The sequence below is a fragment of the Osmia lignaria genome, chromosome 2 (genome assembly GCF_051020975.1).
Source record: "Osmia lignaria lignaria isolate PbOS001 chromosome 2, iyOsmLign1, whole genome shotgun sequence".
In the NCBI taxonomy this organism is placed as follows: Eukaryota; Metazoa; Arthropoda; class Insecta; order Hymenoptera; family Megachilidae; genus Osmia; species Osmia lignaria.
The window spans coordinates 11,091,408-11,111,741 of NC_135033.1; the positions used below are offsets into that span (position 1 = coordinate 11,091,408).

At 41.8% G+C, this 20,334-nt stretch overlaps 1 protein-coding gene across 1 annotated transcript in view; it reads left to right on the plus strand.

Moving 5' to 3' along the window:
• Window positions 1–20,334, plus strand: part of LOC117608570 (Ankyrin-repeat, SH3-domain, and Proline-rich-region containing Protein) — a 64,188-nt gene that overhangs the window by 12,411 nt on the left and 31,443 nt on the right. Inside the window, exons 2-3 of the mRNA XM_034333901.2 lie at window positions 17,250–17,390; window positions 19,569–19,695. Coding sequence (XP_034189792.2) covers window positions 17,250–17,390; window positions 19,569–19,695 — 268 coding nt within the window. The remainder of the gene's footprint in view (window positions 1–17,249; window positions 17,391–19,568; window positions 19,696–20,334) is intronic.

Genomic DNA, 20,334 nt, shown 5'->3' on the forward strand with positions numbered 1-20,334 from the left:
CACGTTCCTATAGAAACCACGTACCATTGTTCAATAAACGTTGAATTATGAGTCAGTATCCAGCGGTGACCAACGGACGAGCCCTTCGTTCACGCATTTTCCAATAAAATCCAGCGATCATGTTCGTTTAAACCTGAACGAAAGGAAAAAAGTAAAAGAGAAAGAGCTTGATTTTGTTTTTAGTTCCGGTATACAAGGCGGAATTAGCGATCGAGGTTAGAGAGTTCTGTTTATTTTCACGATTGATCGAGGTTATTTCGTACTCGAGTTCGAACGCGGTTCGAGTGGCACGGCTGAAAGTTCTTTGTTTAGAGCGAAAAGACGCGGAGGAAATTGGGTTTTGATTAAAAGAGGCGAGCTTAATGGCCGAGGCTCGGTTTTCAAGCTCCGTCACGTATTTAAATATCAAATGCTTGGCTGGAATATAGGTCAAAGGAACACGCTCGCACACACCATCCCCCTTTTGTTCCAATGTTCAGAATGAGAATCGTTGTTCGGATACGAGAAGTTTGTACCCTCGGTCACCGGGACAGTTTAAACTTGTGATCAATGACAATCGGATCTCTCATAGTTTCACCGTTTACGAAGAGGAAGAAAATTGTATTTTGAATTATGGATGCTATCTGCATAATAGGAGGTTCGGTGCGCAGGAAGTTTATATCCGCGATTAAATTAATAGAGAGATCTATGAAATGAAATAACTTTGAAACGCTTTTGACTTAATTTAGTTGTTATAATAACAATGAAGATTATTGCACGTTACGGTCATTGCGATAACGAGAGTCCGGTTCGAAGAAGCTGATCTCGACAACACCTGCTGCATGCCGCGAATAACGACCGTTTGTGCCCGATGAATCCTCTCTGTTCGCCTCTTCGTGCGAGCTATTGTGTCGGGCTGCGAGTAATTAAAACACGCGTTTCCACGGTGAAACGGGAATGGAAGCGGAATAGAATTTCTTGTCGAAGGAGACGAGTTAAAGGTTGGTCGTTTAAACGATTCGGGTCGCTGGCTCTTTCGCGTTAGCGTTAATTTACCAATAGACCTTCCCTGCAGCGAACGAATAAAGTCTCGAAGAAATCTGTTGCATGCAAGCTACAGAGAGCAGATGTTTCGTTGAAATTTTAAACTTTCCTCGAACCTTGTTTAAACAAGGTATTACGTTGCTCCAAGAAATTCGCCCGATACCCGGCGAATCGGTGTTATTTCAGAAATTCTAACTACTTTCCATCATACGTAACATTTCCAATTAATTATCGTGACAAGCAAAATGGTCGTTGGAGTCGTTGAAAGATTCGTCGCAGCGTAAGCTGGTTCGCTGGATCCAGCACCTCGTACAGTCGCAATTATCTTAATGATTTCAGAGGCAGGTTTAATTAACCGACTCGTTTGGTTGGCGATAGAGGGAGATTTCGGAATTACGTTGGTCGCGTTGGGACGTTGTGCCGGCGTATCTTTCAGCCGCATCTCGTTCTGAGTTTCCCGCGTTTCTAGCAGCTCCCTTAATGAAACCATTTAACGATGCTCCGCGTGTCGAGGAACGACGTGAAACGTGGACGAGTTAAAGAGGACAAAGAGTTCGAAAAACGCGAGCCAACTTTCCCCTGGTCCGAGGTGGAAACAAACGATGAACGCGAACGGGGTAATTGGCGATTGCCCACGGAACCTACTGAATAATGCACCTTTTTTTTGCGACCACAACTTTCGTTGCTGCCTCTGATGGCTTCGCTCGACGCGAATCGCTTTCTCTCTCGTTCGCGTTGCGTTTTTCATACGCGAAATCCTATCAGCGAAAAGGGGGTATAAGATAAAATAATGTAAGTGTTATTTATGGAACGATCTAAAATATAGGACGCAGAAAAATGGAACGTGAAAATTTGTTAGACCATAAGACGGTATAAAAACAGCGATGGCCCAATTTCTCGAGCAGTAAATTTGATCGTGATATTCAAGAGCAATCTCGAGGAACGTGCATTATCGGACGTTCGCCGTCTTTGCTATCTTCCATCGATTCTCTTCTCGTTAACGCGATTAATGGAGAATCTGCAACGTTCTACTACCGAAACACCTGTGTAAATAACTCTATACGTGCCAATCAACATGTAGCGAGGCTTGATTCCGTTGACAATCGCGAACCATTCATTACACGAACAATGCTCGCTAACGTATCCTATCAGCTTATCTGTACGCAGCGGGAAACTGGGTCAGGAGGAAGAAAATCCCTCTGTAAATTTGCTACAATGTACAAGCTGACCCATATTACGAAGAAACATTTTAGATTTTCAGATTTTCAGATTTTCGCCGCTTAAGTAATTTTACAAAAATTTTTAACGCGACAAATAGACGTTATTCGTTTTTCGTTATTCATTATGCGAGGCAATCTAGTTGACACGATTGGGATTTGAGCAGCTAAATTATGAGGAACGTGTTAGATTATTGGTATTTCCTTGTCTCTCCTGTTCCCGCTGGTCACTTTCGGACGTGTATTATCAATAATGCCACACAAGGAATTCGTTTGCCGTGTTTATCGATGCGACGGCTGCATTTTAAAACGCTCCCGTTTCAAGCCTCGTTGGCTTCGCTAGCTATTCAATATCCGGAATATAAACGCGAATATACGAACGAAGTGGATCGATCTGGAAACGAATGTTTTTGTCCTGTCTCGGATTTTCACCGAAACAAGCTGCTACTGATGAAAAACAAAATTAATTATCTGTTCGGCCATTCTATTTTCCTATAAACCTGCTTTTACCATTCAACCAGTTCTTTTTTTTTTTTTTTTTTTTTCATTTTCCTTTTTTCTTACGGAAGCACTTTTGAAAATATTTTTTATTTTCGACGAAATACGAATTTTAAATTTTTATTTATAATACGTAACAATTAAAGAGTTAAAAAAAAAAACCTGGTTGGTGGTGGTTGAAAATCGTGTTCGTTAGGATCAAAGGAAAAGATTGAATCGTCTAAAACAAAAGCTTGCACCTCTTGCCACGTCAAGGGGCGGTCAATTAAATCGCCGCGAATCGGCGCGCAAACGAAATTAACCGAGGCGTGCCTGTCCGCACAAAGGATCGTGCCAGCCTACTCGATCATCGAACATAATATGGATCTCGTCGAGGTAATTCGTCCTGGTTCCTAGGGATATTCGACGAGGATCCTGTAATCCATTTAATTCCGCTTCTATCCACGCATCCCTGTGAATGGAATGCTGTCGGTTCGCCGCGCCCGCGCCGGTACCGGCAAGGGTTGCGCGAGCCTCCGGTTCGACAGTGTTCGTGTTCCTCCGGTGAGAGGACGAACACCGTCGAACAGGGGCGAGTGCAACCGAATCGAACCGAATCGAACCGAGTCGAACCGAGCGGCGCGGCGAACGCGCCTCGGTACTCGAGACAGCCGCGAAGCCACGCAGTTCGTCGACGAGCGCGGCACGGTCTATTAGGTGAACCGGTTTCCTTTCTCTCTTTCTCTCTCTTTTTCTCTTTCTGTCTTCTGTTGCGCATCCCTTGGACTCTCGGTATCCTCGTGACAGCTGTTTCACCGGCACCGATGATCCGCGAGACGATCCATGGGATCCGGAGCAAAAGAGGACTGCAATGGTTCACAGTAAGTTAATTCGAGCCACACTTTTATTCTTTATTCGCATTAGATATACGGAGCTGTTTGCGTTTCGTACCGTTGTTTCCTTCGACGACGATTTTAGACTTTCCAATTATTTAGTATTACTCATATAACATGTATTGTTATAATAAATTATATCTCGCGTTAATTGCAATTTGCTTATTGGTCTCTTTGCAGCGTACATTATAAAAGCTTTTATGTATCATTCTACGGACAATATGTGCCACTCGTGAAATACGAAATCACTCGGGGAACTATAAATCAGCTCATATTATTGGCTTTATTAGAAACAATGTACCGATACCAAGAGATTTCATGTTTGTAAAATAATTAACAAGTTCGAATATCTTTCACGAAAACTTTTCTACCTTGAAACACCGTTCATCGTTCAAAATTTAACGTCAGTTTAAAAATTCTCATTTAACTCGTTTATCTGGCTCGTCCTTTCATTCAAACTATTCATTACCATTTACCCTTTCGCTACGACCGTTTCTATTGGAAAACGTTTCTATACATTTATGAGTACAATTGTCTAACTTAGTACATAGCAGAAAATTTGTAGCAAAATGAAAATAAAATTAAAATTGTCGCTGTCTGAGAAACTCGGTAGGAAAAAGTTAAATTAGGAAGTCTGAAATCTCGTTGCAGTTGCAGTACCATAACGAAGAAAATTATTCAAATGACATTGTAACGCAAACAGCATATAAAGTAAGGAGAAAATGTAAATGCTTTTAATCGATGCAAAGCTCTGGGAAAGATTCGTAACGGGGGTGAGTTATGACAAACGTTTACCCTATCGTGTCGTAGCAGTCGGTCATGGCCATTGAAATTTGATATCGTGCGATTTAATGTCGTTTCCACACGATATTCATTACCTTGAATGACGATCTCGACAAGACGTAATATTTTTATTTCACACGATAAAATCAATCAATTATTCAATATGTTCACGTTCTGTAACGAGAAAGTACAAGAACAGCCAATGCTACGTTTCGTATAAAATCATTGCGTATCAAATTAGCGATTTTAGAATTGATGACATAAAAGCAGCGGAAAATATCACTTGTAGCACGCGAATTTAAAGCTCAAAGCTTACTGAAAATGCCTGCATAATTGTTCGGTAAATATTCTTGATACGAATTGATTGGTTATTCGTTAAAAGAAACGTAAGCTTGACAAATTTCAATACAATTATAATGTCGCTGTTGAAAATGCTCGACGAGTAAATTGGTCATTTCATGCGGAACAAGCCAATATTTTATCAAAAGTGAAATATAATTTCGATGTTTCTACGATTCATGGAATTTTAGTCGGATCGATCAGAAAAAGCTTTTAACCTCGATGATAAAAAGAATATATCGTGATAACGCCCTGTAGAGAACTTTAATAGACGATCTACGAATAGGAATATCAAATTTTCAGGGGATCATGGTTAGAAAAAGGTGATCGAGTCGACGTTAAAACGTCAGAAACGTTATTTACATCCGGATATATACGGCCCAGGTGTCGTGATCGATTCGCCTCCTCAGGTTAATTCCTTCGCCTACGATATTTTCAAAGAATTTTCCTAATCTTTCCCCTCCTCTGGATAGATACGATCGTTGTTTACGATGCTCCTAGCACAGTATCGTCGGATTAATCTCGTGTTTACAATTTGAATAGCATGCGAGACATCAGTTTATCTAGAAGAAATTTCTCAGAGAATTTATGCTTCTCAACACCATCTTGGATAAAAATTTCGCAGCAACGTTCGATTAAATTTATCATAGAGAAGTTGGACGCGTTTTGTTCGATTATTTAGGATGTTCTATCCGGGCAAGATCACCGCTGATTGCTTTCCTCTGAACGCAATTACTCGGTTCGAGGGGTTAACCTTCTCTAAATCAATCTGCCAACCTTCAAACATTACCGTACCTCTTCTCGACTCTTGAGAAAAGCCCTTAAGTAAATTAAATCATAAATTTTTATGCCCGATATTCGCTGAGAAATCTTCTGTTTTTTTTTTTTTTTTTTTTTTTTTTTTTAATATTTCTCATTCGTCCATGTAAATACATGAGCTAGACAGAGGGTGAAACACGCGAATATTATGTATTCATACAGGGGTGCGTGCGCTAGATTTCTCGATTAAAAATTCAAATCTCATATATACCGTGTAAGAAATGAGGTTTACTAAAATAGAATGAAAAATGTTTGGCGAACGTAGAAGTTAAAAAATAACTTAAGAATATCCAGTTAGTTCGAACGCGAGGAACAATGAGCATTCGAAGATCCTGGAGGACCGAACGGAACTCAACAGGTTTTTTTATACCATAGCCAGTTTATGAATCTCTACGAGCCGATAAATTCGCCGTTATTGTTGCCATTTCGTTAGGAAGGTCCGTTTGAGAGCACGGTTCGCGAATTTCCATCGATTTACTCGGCCAGCTCGGAGAACAGATGCGCGCCGCGGTTTATCCGCGAACGTACGGACAATAGGGAGATAAAACCGCGGCCTAAAAGCAACCCCTCGTCGCCATTGAAAATCCGGAAACCGTTTGTCGGTCGAGCGGGTGTTACCGTGTGAAATTCGTGGTTGAAAATCGTAGATAAACCCTTTCCTTTCGATGCGATAGTTCCTTTTTCTCGATACCGCCATCGATGGAAGAAAATAATTTGTAATTCACAGATGACTAGTTGTCCTGAAGATTTCTGACTAAACATCCAAAGTGTTCATTTAGTTTTAGAATTAGACTTTAGGTTTCTATTTCCAGTGGGCCACAGATTTTTATAATTACCTGTCGCGAATCGAGACTAAAACAAAACGTTTATCGCGTGCATAAAGAAATTGCTTTATAGAATGGCCGTTGAGGGGTGGAAAAATTGACGAACACATTCGTAGGGTCGTTTCACCGTGAAAGTGGCTGTCATCAAATTTCTGTCGTGTTTTTTATACTCTTCGACATAAACGGTGACGTAAATAAAATAGAATATGACATCTCCGAATCAGATAACAGTGGCAGTGTAATTTAATTGATGTTACGTTTACGATACGGCAAATGAAATTTATTTCGAATTCGTATTCGAAGCACGATTCGTTGGCTCGTATTCCCAACGTATATTGAAATTTTATTATTTTTCGCTATACAGTAGAGACGACGGGATATTTATTTTCATACGATGCTTTAAAATATTTTCCTTCGCTCACTGTAAATTTGTTTCGATTCCGTTTCTGAATCGAGATAAAAATAAACCCCTGCCATTTTCAAATAGATTTTTTGTAATATAATATCGTTTCCTTCGCTTAGGAAAACTAATTTTCATACGATAAACCTTTATTTCTCACAGTTTAAGTCGAAAGTGTAGATGTGAAAATATCGGAGGGTTCCCTCTTCAGAAGTTAATCTCACGGGCTTCGAGGAATCAAGTTTCTCTTGTTGTTTTATAACTCGCTACCCCGAACCGTGTTACGAGTATACTCAATATTGTACAACTTTTATATCGAAGAGAAAAAGCAGCACCGTTTCCCCGTTTCCGAACAATTGCTCTGGGCGTGTTGGGTATCGGCCAAACCCTCTACTCTCCCACAAGACGTCGAGGGTGTTCGATTAAACTCAACAAGTCCGACAATTTATTACGTTACCATAGAACACGTTGATTTTCCATTACCTTCGAGCTATCGTGATCTCTCGAACGAATTTAATCGCAATCGAATTAGACTTGAATCAGACGTCTCGTCAAGATCGATGCGGCGATGACGATGGTCAGACCGAGGATTCTCCAATTTCCATAAATCGGTATGGGTTTCGGGGTCCATCGAGGCATTGCCGGGAGAGCAATTTGCGTAACTGTCCCGAAAAGTTACGAGTCAGCTTGCACCCTGTCACCCCGTGTCAGCCAGGTCCAGCTGACTGTCGCTCGCGAACTAGTTTCACCCTATCTTGGCACACCTTACCGTCCATTTGTCAACGACCACCAGTCACGCGTGCACTTACGTCTCAGTTTCTTCTTATTATAGTCAAATATTTCTATACGCTCGTTGCGAAGTTGACAGGAGACAAAAGTATCAATGTTTCATCGCAGCTACTTGATAAAGCTGTCCAGAGACGATTGAAAAATGAAAGTGTAAGAAATAAAAGAGATTCGAAGATTTCGAAGGGTTACGTTTCCATTCTCGTGCATTCAGGACCTGCCTCAATCTTTCACTGACCGATGACGAATGTCTCGCGAGACAGGGATCGATGATACGAGTATTTTTCTCGCTGTTCGAAAGTGTCCGTTTAGAAACGAGTCCGCTGCCTGAACGGAGGGGCAGATAATTTAAATTCATAACTTCACCCGAGCGGCAGATTAAGAATGCATCGGTCTCTCGTCCAATTTCTACTTGGACCGGTTAAATACTCGAGCGGAAAGAAAGCTTCTCTTCGAGGACACACCGGATTCGCATGGAATTATTTAAAATAGAAGAGAGAAGGAGTAGAATAACGATCAGGGAACTGTAGAGGTTAATTTTAAATCGTGTGCGCTATAAATTATAACACACATCCGCGGTTGTGTATCGTTAATAACAACAGTTGGGAAACGACGCGTAACAGGTACCTAACAGGTCTCCACCCGATTCAGAAGGTTCCTTTCTTCGATTCAACAACCTCTTTCTCCCTTGTTACCGCGTAATCCTCGCCCCTAATCCTCTGTCTCCTCTGAACGATTAATGAAACACGACGCTCGGTGATCCGCTACTTCCTCGAAACGCAAGACTGCGACTAAAGAGCTTTAGACACGGTTTAACCGTCTTAACACGGCCAAAGGGAAGAGTTAACGTTTCCTTTTCGGTTAACCCTTTTCGTTCTGGCAAATTTCTTTGAAATCAAGAAAAATCACTATTCAAGGCTGTACTTGCGAGATGCATTTTCTATGATGGCTACACGCGTCGGTATGCTTGGCAAACGATCGCTGATTGTAGTGCCATGCCGGTGAGAAAGATAACAAGAGGCGTGGAGTAGACAGAGGACACCCCTGGCTCGATCGTTTTACACACAAAGGCTGCGTGCTCGCCCCCGTGGCATTGTCGCATGTTCGAGGTGGAGCTCGTCTCCACCTTCGACCGTGCTCGTTCTCTTTTTCTTTCTTCTTCTTCTTCTTCTTCTTCTTCCTTTTCTTCCCTTTTTTTTATTCAGTGTCTCCTCGGGTACAATCGGTGACACTTTGAACTCTGTTCCTCTGACTTTCACAAGCGCCCCTACAGCAAGCAGAGAAGAGAAGAGCACCAATCTCTTGCCATCCCTTCGTTTTTCACCGAACACTTTTCTGTTGTTAGAAAATAGTTGCGAACAAACGTCTCGCGGTACTTTTGTTGCTGTTGTTTTGCGCGGAAGAGAGGAATCCGAGCTTAAACGGTCTCGTTTCCTGAGCGCAGGAAACATCCGTCTTGGAGATTTATCGTTCTACGACGCGAGGTTTACTAATTTCAGAATATCAATCAAAATTTTAAGTTGTACGAAAATTAGGCGTGAAAATTTTTACGCGTCAAAGTTGGAAACTGAAAATTCTTGAAATTATAGAAAATTCAACCCCATTAGTCAGATGTTGTTTTTATCGTTAAACGGTGTTTCTCTCGAGTCTGAAACGTACGATTCAACGTCAGATTTATAAGCAGACATACATCAGGGTATTTAATGGCCAGCCATTATCCTAGCGACATTTATCCATGGTACGTGATTTCTTTTTCAAAGCTTGTCCTCTGGCGTTGGTCTCGGTCGATCGATTAACGAGGCTCCAGATGGAAAACTCACCCTTCGCGAAATGGATTCGCTCGCGCGACGATACGCTTCAACTCCGGATTACTTATTTAAGTGGCCACCCTTTTTTCCTTTGCTGTGTTTCCTCGTCGGATCGACAAGACGATTGGATCCCTTTCCATTTTCCACTTTCCAGTATTCTCGAATGCTTCTGTAATAGAGTCCATAGATCCTTTTTCTCTGATCAATCGAGATGGAATGAAATATGTAACGGGACAATTCGCGATATCGTTGCTACCATCCGTCATGGGACAAAATAACGAGACGACAACGAGAACTGCTTGAATATTTGACGATAAGTAGAATGAATGTACCGATTAATGCATCGATGTCGTCGTGACTGAATCCAGGTCTCGTTTACATTTCACAAAGCTACGCTGCTAGAGAGATGATCACAATTGCGTTTCGATTCGAACACGGACTTTGTTCGGATCGTAAGGAGCTTAGAATTAACCGTTGATGAGGTTACATTGAAATTATCGACAAGCTTTCATGGATACCGTTTTACTGACACTTGTATCGATCCACATTGTTGCGTGGCGTGGGTGCGAAGTGGAATTTTATACTGGGACGAAACTGACCCACTTGAACCGTAAATTAATCCGTACCAGACCGATAGAAATAATATTAGGTCGTGGTAGATCGGATGCTTGATTTCGAAACATGAAAAACCTGACATGATTCGACGACACAAAAGTATCACAGTCAGGTTACCCTAACACAAATTTTCTTTTTTCCTATTTTATCTGCTACTAATGTTGTATGCAACATTTTGTCGCCTGTCTCTGGATATACCGCTTGTTCTCTCCAAAAGCAACACGATGCATTTTTCCCATCTTTTTCACACCGTGTCATCGAGGTTCTGGTCCTGGAGGTGATTTGTTTTTTTGACCCAATTTGCTGAAGCTAATATACAACGTACCTCAACGAAATAACTTTTTCCTACAGATTTTGATTGCACGTTTCATACATGGGCAAGTTATTTCAGGTGCCATGCTCCGACGTTTACCGTGCCTATGTAAACTTGGCTTAATTTCGTCAAGTGGCTCCATATTATTTAGCCCTCCTATCTTCTACACGACGACTCACATTCTCTTACACATCTACGATATTCGCGTTTACGCGTACACGTGGTAAAGTTGTTAATCGAGCCTTGAGTTAAGCACAACATACTCTTGGTAAATCAACTACCACGATCTATTGACTTAACCCTCTGTAACTCGACTATGTACGTTGCCGGTGCTTGTTCGAAATTGAAAAGTGATAATTTTACGTTAGCATTACGGCGTTAAGTCAAAGCTTAAGCTAACGTCGAAGAGATTTATGGAGAATACTGTTGCTTGGGGTGACATCAGGGTGGCGTCAGGAACGAAGGAGAGGGATCAGCAATCACGCCTCGATTTTTCCCTTCGAGCTGTCGGAAATTAAATAAGACAAACCCAGTTAGAGTAAGGGGAAGCGTCTGTTTGTTTTGACGCGATTGATTCACTTAGCTCTGACGGTTCAGCGAGTAGCAGCGTGTCACTTTTCCCCCCCTGGCTTTTTCTCCAGGCAAAAATTTTCTTCATCGCCGAACATGGAATACCGCTCGAAGCATCTTCTCGTGTTTCTGGGTCGAAAGGAGCTTCCAGACAGAAGGATAACTCGTTTTCTTCTTCTTCTCTCAGCTTCGCTCCTCGAACGATCTTCCGACGTTTATTTTCTCGAAACGTGGAAACTGATAGCCCGTAAATGTTGCCGCTTAATCGTTCTCGATTTCCGTCGTTTCGTTGTTTCCTCTCTCGCGAACGCCCACACCGTTTTCCGGTACACCCTCTTCGTTCTCCTATCGATTTCGGATACGCTCGGTAAACGTTAAACGTTGCTTACTCCCCATGATAACTTTCCCAGCCCGAAACTTGGATTCTTCAAAGTATATTGAGTATCCATTTTTGTTTCTTTTTTAAGAGTCGATGGTGCGCGATGAACGAGTCTCGAGCGTTATTTTTCGAGGGGTTGGAAAATATCGTAGAGATCGATCAAAGAAGCAGCACTCTTAATTAATATTTACCTTCTTTCCTATGAGATTCCACTTAGGTAGCTCGTTTTGTAATGCTATAGGGAATGTCGAATATATTGAAATGTATTTCAAATGCATAGCTGGAAATACAATGCAAGAATATGTAATTGAATGTAAAATGTATCGCGAAATAAAGGCCGCAATTGAATCGCATCTATAGACCGCAATACAATAGAAGGATTAATTATATGAATTATTAATAATCGATGAGCGAACGTCGTCTCGCGCAATGCACTTTTCAATCGGAGGGCTGAATGATTTAATGCACCAAGAAACAAAACGAGATTGCTCTCGTTTCATAAAATCTATTCAATTCATTTCTCTCTTTTTTTTTATACTATCTATTCAGTCCAAGTACTTTTCTTCTGTAATAAAAAGTGCCATCTAGAAAGTAATATATTTTTGACCTCTGAAAATTAATGGGTTAAAAAAGCGACTCTTTTTTCGCGAAGCAGCTTGAAGAATCTCAAAGGTTGGATACGAGCTAAAAGATTTCCACAAATTCGAACGATAAGGATGAAGTGGGATGATAAAAAGTCGTTATCGCGGCGACCCTTTCACTCGAATAGCCTGGAGGAGTATTTTCAGCGTAGATCGTAGCCGAGTTTTCCGACTGTTTAAACGATGCTAATAGAATAAGCAAAAGTGAGACCACAAACCTAAATGAAAAATTTATAATGAAGTATTCTCGGTGAAAAATGAGTGGTTAAAGAAACGAGCTGAAATTAGTGAATGCAACCCTGGCTGGTCTTCTTTGCTCTTCCTTTCATTCCTTCTAAAAGACACTCGAAAAACAGTTTTTCTCTCATTTTCATCTACGTTTCTAAACGCCCTCCTCCACGATTATTCGCCACTGCTCCATTTACTTGTTTAATGACGATCATCGTTGAAAAATAAGCTTAGGTCTCGCCTTGATGAGTATTAGCTAATGGTTTCGTTTCTTATTCATTCTGGAGATTAGTATATTATGCATGTATCGTAAATTGGATGAAAAAGTAGGGTACAGTTCATATGGAACGTAATCTGCGCAAAGGATTTACAAATGAGGGTAGAAAGTGTACGTAGGTAGGTAACAGAGATTTCAAAATCGATTATATCATTGATTCAGGTTGGTTCTGTAATCGAAATTCAATTCAGGTGCTTGGTGTATTCTCTCTTTCTGCTATACGGACGCTTTTGGAATCGAATGCAGCCTCGATTACTCTGCATAGAGAGTCAGCGAGCTGAGGGACAATCGTCAAAGCGTTGAATCGGGTGCCCATTGCACGTTTTCCCTTTGCATCGCTCTACAAGCATGCTGATAATTAACAGAAGTTGTATTATCACTGGATAGAGTTTCGCTCTTCGCAACCTCGATCGTCTTTTACTCCTGGAAATTGGATTCACCTTGCCTAGGAAATAGATCCAACTTGCTATCGTTTTGCCATTTTCATGAATACGTAAACGACTAAAGGTACGTTTAATCGATGGAATGTATGTTAAGTAAGGATTGTTTGGTTTTAAAATTGATTAGTTTGTTCAATTTGTGAGAGTATCCGGAATCCTGGTCCCATCCAATACAAAGCTCACTCGAATTACTTGCTTCGTAAGGATATCTCGAGCTTTCTTGAACCGAAACTAGTGCCAACCGAGAGTTGATTTGCTTTGCAAAGATGTCTCGAGACTTTTTTCATTTAACCCGTTTCCCAGAGTTACTTGAAATCAGACTTCGATATCAGACGTTAGCTTAAGGAAATGAATAGTCAAAATGATTTTGGTACACGATATAATTCGATTAGCCAGATTCTTGCCCAGAGCAAAGCATCGAGAAACTGCGAATTATAATCATGGTGTCTTTTAACGCACGGTGTTTCTTCGATATCTGTTAGAGACGTTAGACGGCACACGAAGCGAAACTGAATTCAAGTCTCGCAGTTAACCAAGAGGAAACAGAGGAAACTGTGAAGCACGAAGCAGCAATTAACGTTGCGTTCGAAAGCACATCGCGTCCTCCCACGCGTTCCTTAATTAATCGCAAGGATTAACGAGTTCCATGCCGATGGGACTGAGACGAGCGATTCCACGCCAAAGAAGAATCGCAGACCTCCTCTTCGTCGTCGTTGTAGTAGCGAAATATCGCGAACGTTGAGAATAGTGAGAATCGTGGATATTCTCGTGGCTTTATTAACCGAATCGTGGAAAATCAAACGAAAATAATCGCGAAACCGTGTACAAGCACGATGCTGGCGTGCGTCTATCCGGCGGAAAACTTCAAGTTGAAAGCCGTGACGGTGAAGCTCCGCCACGGACGATCCAAAAGAAAGGCGAAACTTCTTTCTGTGAAGGAGAGACTGGCTGACAACAAGGAGGTAGAATGCAACGAGACCTCGAAGCTCGAGAACGAGGTAAGGTTCTTTATGTTCCAAACCCCTTCAAATCTTCCTTCGATGAGATGACGAGAACGTCTCCTCTCCTACCTCTCTCTCTCTCTCTCTCTCTCTTTCTCTGTTCGTCTGATTATGTTAAGTTTTTCTGGTGAACAAATTTTATTAGAAATTTTTCATTTAATAGTCTGTTATGTCAGGTAGAATCTTACTTTATTGGTACTTCAGTTCTCCAGTATTTACCATTACAATGTGGTTCTTTCTTGTATTATTTCCTCGAGTTTTGAAATGTTTCTACTACTACTGCTTAGTCAGATTATATCGAGGAAACGATAAATTCTATGAGAGAATTTTATAAGGTATTTTTCAGTTTAAAAGTTTGCTATGTCAGCTTTACTGCTACTTCAATCTTCTGGTATCACCAATATTTTCATTCTTACGATGCATCGGTTATTATTATGTTTGCGACGTGATAGGTTTCACATGGAAAATTGTATATTTTTCTTTCGGTAGAACGGTTTGCAAATTTCAAAGGAAATTTATACCAATCTCACCCTTAATCTTAGACCATGAAATTCTATGTCGGAAAATGGCCTAGTCCAGTATCTAGAATCACCCTTATCACTCTTGTCCCCTTTCCCTGAAGCTCGTTATCATTTCTTGAAGGCCAGGGTGCCAAGCCAACGTATAAATCTATTTATCTGAGACAGCCTCGAAAGACGTGGCTCTAAACGTTCATTACTTATTCACGATAAAACGGGGGTGCGACGAGTAAGCAAGGGGGAGGACGTGTCATAGTTTAGCGGAACTAGTAGTTCATCGAGTAAATAATAGTTACTAAACTTTGTAACGTGTAATAGCAAGTACGAGATTGGCCCTCAGGGATTATTTCGATGAAATTTCACCTGTATTTATGCGTATCCTTGGCAAAATGTTCTCCCCCTCCTCTCCATTCACCATCGTCGACGAATTTCCTTAATTACCAGAGGGAAATTATCGTGTCTGGAACAGTTCCAAAACTCTGTCTCATTTATCGCTGGAAATAAAGTTTTCCCGGTGCAGGAATGCTTATTTTTATGTTCCTTTCCTCGGGAGACCCGTTTTTCGATCAGACCGCCCTTCATATTGGATAATTTTAATAACCCCGTATAACGAATTTGATTTATCAAACGTTACCTATTTCTCTACAGTATGTTGTGTAACGCGTCTAGATAATTCCCATATGTTATTTTTCTTATATCTAACCCCGTCTTCTTAATGGCTTAGCAAACGAATAAATAAACGTGTGCAAAAACTGAACAACCATCTTCTTTCTATAATATCTCTATTTCCTATCGCGTGTTATTAGCTTACGTAAGCAATTCCTATTGGAAGAGGCATTATATTGCTCTGATTTCGATTACAAAGCTACCCTAGAACGCATACATAATCCAAGCGGTAGACGCGTGTCGATATTCCTCGTGTTGGCGGATGATATCGGTTCGACTAGGATCAGAGGCAGCCTAAAACACCGTGTATGTATAGCCGGGGTTCTAGGTATGTCTTAATATCCGTCACTTTCAGCTACGATATTGCTCTGCTTCAGATCAGACAGCGAGCGTAGAAGACGACGTCATCCTGGTATATCGCTTTCTAGTTGATCTTGTGTTGTACAAAAGTTTGAAATTATCCTCCGACGTGGTACGAAGTGCCGGGATACGTGCTCGAAGGATTAAGGCATAGAATTTCAGATCATAGAAATAGAGACGTTCTAGGACGCGTGTGTAATCCTGATCCTAGTAGACGTCTAAATATTCACGATTTTAACGCATAAGTCTAAAATATAGTTATCGTCCTGGTTCTAAGCTAGATTCGAAGAAATTGCTTGGAAGCAATTTTCCCTACGACTCGCAACAAATATCCTTCTTTAGATCGGACTTGAACACTCTTAACCAGTTACCGGGTAGTCGTAATCTCGCCAAGTGTTCGAAACAATGCAACGGTCCTACGAATGATAATCAACTGTTGGAGAAAAAAATTAACGAGAGCCGGTGCGCGCGCGGTGTGCTGTATAAAAATACGCTTCTTTTTTAACCGAGACACCGCACCGGTTCGAGGGAAGAAAAGAACGGAAAATTATGCGCCGTGAAGCGCAACGAGCTTGAAAGGATTCGACGCGAATCCTCGGTTTAAGAAACGGTATATAAAATAGAATTTTCATGTTCGGCCGCGAACAAGTTGAGAAGCTATAGACTATAAAGGATCGTTGGTTTGTTAACCGGAATACGGTAACGCTGCTCTCCTATTCAATATATTTCCCGTTCGAGGAATGGAAGCGAAATTATTCGTTTAGGATCTAGATAGGATCTAGAAAGGGAAACGGGCTAGATGAAACAACAATTTTCAAAGCTTTTAACCGATAAATCTACTGGTAGAAAGCGGGAAGGTTGAGTTAATAAAGGTAACCCAGCGTTAGATAAGTACGAAAGTTCTCTTATTTAGATTTAGGTTATTCGATTGTTCTCCTCGTTTTTGCATTTTAATTGCACATTACCTGCTGCACTTTCATCAATTTTCCTCTGCTGAAACGACGATGGATTAACTCTGTTCGTTTCTGAAAGTCTACGTAACATCGTCTATCCTACATAATTAGTATAAAATTAGTATATAAGATCGCTACGTCGTCGCTATAAAAGATACCGAAGAAGAGGGTCAACAAATTGATAAAAAGTAAAAGTACTCTGTTGGAGAGTAGATACGATGTGCATCCGTCGTGTTTGAGGATCGTTTGGTTGACGTACGAAGGTTACCAAGAGTCCTTGTCGCTGAGGAATTCGAAGGGCCAGGTCGTCCTTGGGATTCTACTTGGTATCGGCGGCCGGTCCTCTCCAGATGGTGCACGAGGTCAAGCAAAAAGAACTTCACTGGTCCACTGGTCCGGACCTACCACTCTTCGTCTCGCTTTTTCTTTTCTGCCGCATTACACCTCTCCCCTTCCTTTTTCACCTACCCTTCCGTTCCGTTTTTTCATTTCTTTCTGCCCGCGCTGCTCGCGAAATCGCGTAATCCTCTTCTCTTTCTCCGCAATAGCGTCTCTTCTTCTTCATCGTTGCGAAATGGCAGGCTGACATTTAGAACACTGTCGCCTCCTTGCAATGGGTTTACCTTACACCATGACTTCTTCTTCTTCTTCGTTATTTTTCAGACTATAAATAATTTCCTCGAGAGTGATATATATATATATATATATATAGCGAGTATTTCTGGCTTATTTATTGCCATCTTCTGCTAGGTGTTCCAGGAATTGGTAAAGTTACTTTCTAGGTTTGCAATAGCGATTAATGTGTGGAGGACAGATTCCCTCTTGCAGGTTTAGACCTTGTTGAAAGTATTGAAACGCGACTGTTCAGCATAAATATTGGAAAGATGATTGTGCTGATGTATTGTTAATTTTGTTTCAGTTACCAGTGGGCGGGGGTGGTGCTGTGCTGGTGCTCAGCGAGCTTGAAAGCATGGCGGCCAGGCAGCAGCGGGAAATAGCCCAGCAAAGGAGGCTGCTGGAGCAGAGAGAGGCCCGTCTGGCCGTGCTTCGAGGCGCACAGGTGAGACACAACCTCATTCTGCTACCCTTAAACGCGGAAATCGTTCTGGAAATTGCTCGACAAAGCTCTAGTAGATATTACTCGATCTGCCCTCTCGCTCGACTCTCTCGATGCGTTCCGCTTCCGCTCGACGATGAGCCCGGTTTCCGTTCTGTAATTAGCCAAGATATTTCCACACCCTCCACCAATTATCCTTCTAACGTTATTTTAACGCGTTCATTTCTCCCTCGCCGTTCTATTTTACAGCAATTTTATACAATTTTTAATTCCGTTAACGTTGAAATAACAGCATAACGCGTCGAATGCAGATGTTTCAACAGTCGTGCAATTAATTAAGAGAAATGTAAAATTAAACCTCTAGAAAGGCATCCCCGTACTGAGGTGAAGATTTTCTTCGTTCAAGGTCAAGGTTATAGCCAGCAAGGTCAGCCTAACGGTTGGTGGAACCAACTTGTCTTTCTTTTTCTCGAGGACTTCGATTTTCACGCGTCACACGGAACCGAACACGAGCGGCGAATTTATCAACGACGTAACGTGCAATTCGAATGGCGAACACCTGTCGGCTTTTCGAGATTCTTTACGCTCGTACAGTCAGCCTTTTCAGAGCTCTCGTGCACGCCAGTCTCTTTTGTAGCGAACACTCGACTTCGACAAGACTAATAACCGCGACCGAACACGTAATTGCTAGTTATTTTTCCCGAACGATCCCGATTTGCTCGAACGATAGAGATCTGAGGTGCAACGAACCCTCGATCACTGACCAACCACCCGGGCTATTATCCTCGACGGAAGCTTCAGGATCGTGCGAAACGCTTTATTACCGAAATTATTGCCAGGAATTCCTTTCGTTTTTTTTTTCATTCCACGTGTTTATCTGATGTACTTGGCTGAAATTGCTATGTAAATAAGACTTTTATCAGTGTGAAAAATCATCAGATACAGGTAGGCTTCCCTAGGGAATACGATCCCACTCCTTGCAAAGTTGAAAATGAAACTTTTGAAAATTCGAATTTCAGAAAATGATAATCATCAACGTCTGATATAGAAACTCGAGTAATCGGTGACAGCGTTCGTTGACGATCCAACGAGGCATCAAACTCGCCTGAAGCGATCAACGAGATTAGAGCGACACGTTGGCTAGTCGATAGGAAGACTTGCTCGTAGTCGCACTTAATCTCGTTAATATCGTTGAAGAAGGAAGCTGGTTGCCTCTTAAGAGGTAAGCATACGAGACAGGAAGTCGTTTCTCCACTCTGATCCCATCATCTTCGAGGAGAATGCAGTTGGCGCGTTGCGCGTTCAGCTAACTCGTAAAAAGCTGCAGTAGAAGTGAATCAAAAGAGAGAGCGACCTAATTAACGCCAATGAACCAAGGTTACCTGTTATAAAAAGTATCTAGTTCATCGGTCATTTCGAGAAACATTGAATGTAATAGGCGCGAGTACTCGTCGAAACGCCACGCGTGTTATACACAGAGAAAGCGGGCTTTTCATTGGCAAGCAGCTATTCAAAGGAACACGGAAGAAGCCTGGAGGCAGGGAGGGAACCTGGATTTTCTAGAACTTGAAAGCCTTAATCCAGTGGCAGTAGAGTACGGCTGCAAGTCCGATACCGAAGATGGAAAGTTTTATTCGCTCGTTGCTCCTACGAAACGAATCTTCCATTCGTTTCCAACTCGTCGACCGGATGAAGCTTTCGTCTCTAAGCTCCGGGGACTTTTTAACCGTCGACAATGTGCACCATGAAGAAAAGGAAATCTTTATTTTTCACGGTGAAAGGGTACTGGTAATTTTTCCGGTTGATACCAGAGGATTAGGAGACATCTTCTTCTTTCTCTTGCCGTTGTTATTAAGCGACTTTCAGCCGGAAATTTTGTCGTACATTTTCATGGTAGCTGAAAACACAGGGACGTAGTTTCAGGTCTGAATTTGTTTCGTTGCCGGTATTTACTTGGATAAAATTGCTGCGATTTATCGGGCGAACATAGCGTTAGGTTACACGTGTCCCCGGCCTCATAGAGGGACGGCGCAAAGAGGGTGCTTTTATTTGACTCCACTTGAAATATTCCATGCGTGTGCTGTTTCTCTGTTTTGCTTGTTATACCGTATTCACTTTACCCGGGGGATGTTTCGATGCGTTCAGACGGTTGTATTCAGTGACCACTGTTTACTGTTTCAGGAGCCAGCACAGCAGGAACAACTCGCCAGATTGAGGCACAGGCTGGACCAACAACAAAGCAAACTGAATCGGTTGCGATTGCTCAGATCGCAGACCGATCAGTCGCGTGCCAACAACGCCACTTTGAGTAAGTCCCTATGAAAGATTTCTCGAACCGATAGCTAATATCTATCCGTAATATCTACCCCCTTTTTCAATATTTACGTCTGCCTCGTTATTTCTAGTCGATCATTTTCATATTCGTTCGCCGGACAATGTATACGTTAGCTACAACGTCAATGTTTGCTTCTGTTCGTTAAAGTTTAAATTTCATTGCTGGCGAATACATTTACTTAGCAAATTAGTATGCGCATTCGTTAACTAACGTATACATTCGCCGTAACGTATACCTGAAATTATTTAAAATATAGACGTTGGCTGGGTATAATATCAAAGTCATCGAAATCAGTAGAGTGTAGGAGAAGAAAGAGGAAGCAAGGTGGCTTGTTTCGAAAATTCTCCGGAACGAGGCAAGCCGGGCAAATTCCAACAATTCCAGAACCCATTGGTCGGACAGCGTGTCCCGTTCCAGCAGGGTTGCTCGTGTAACCCTCTAAAACGAACGACGATAAACTTGGTTAATCCAATTCACTGGGAGCATTCTGGTCCAGCCTGTTGTGTCGGCATTATTGCGTTCGAAAGTGAAAGTTTGAGGCTGGCGTGACTGGAACGAACGGCAGACAAGGAAATAGCACGTACGAACATGAAGAAGAGCTCTGCCTACCAA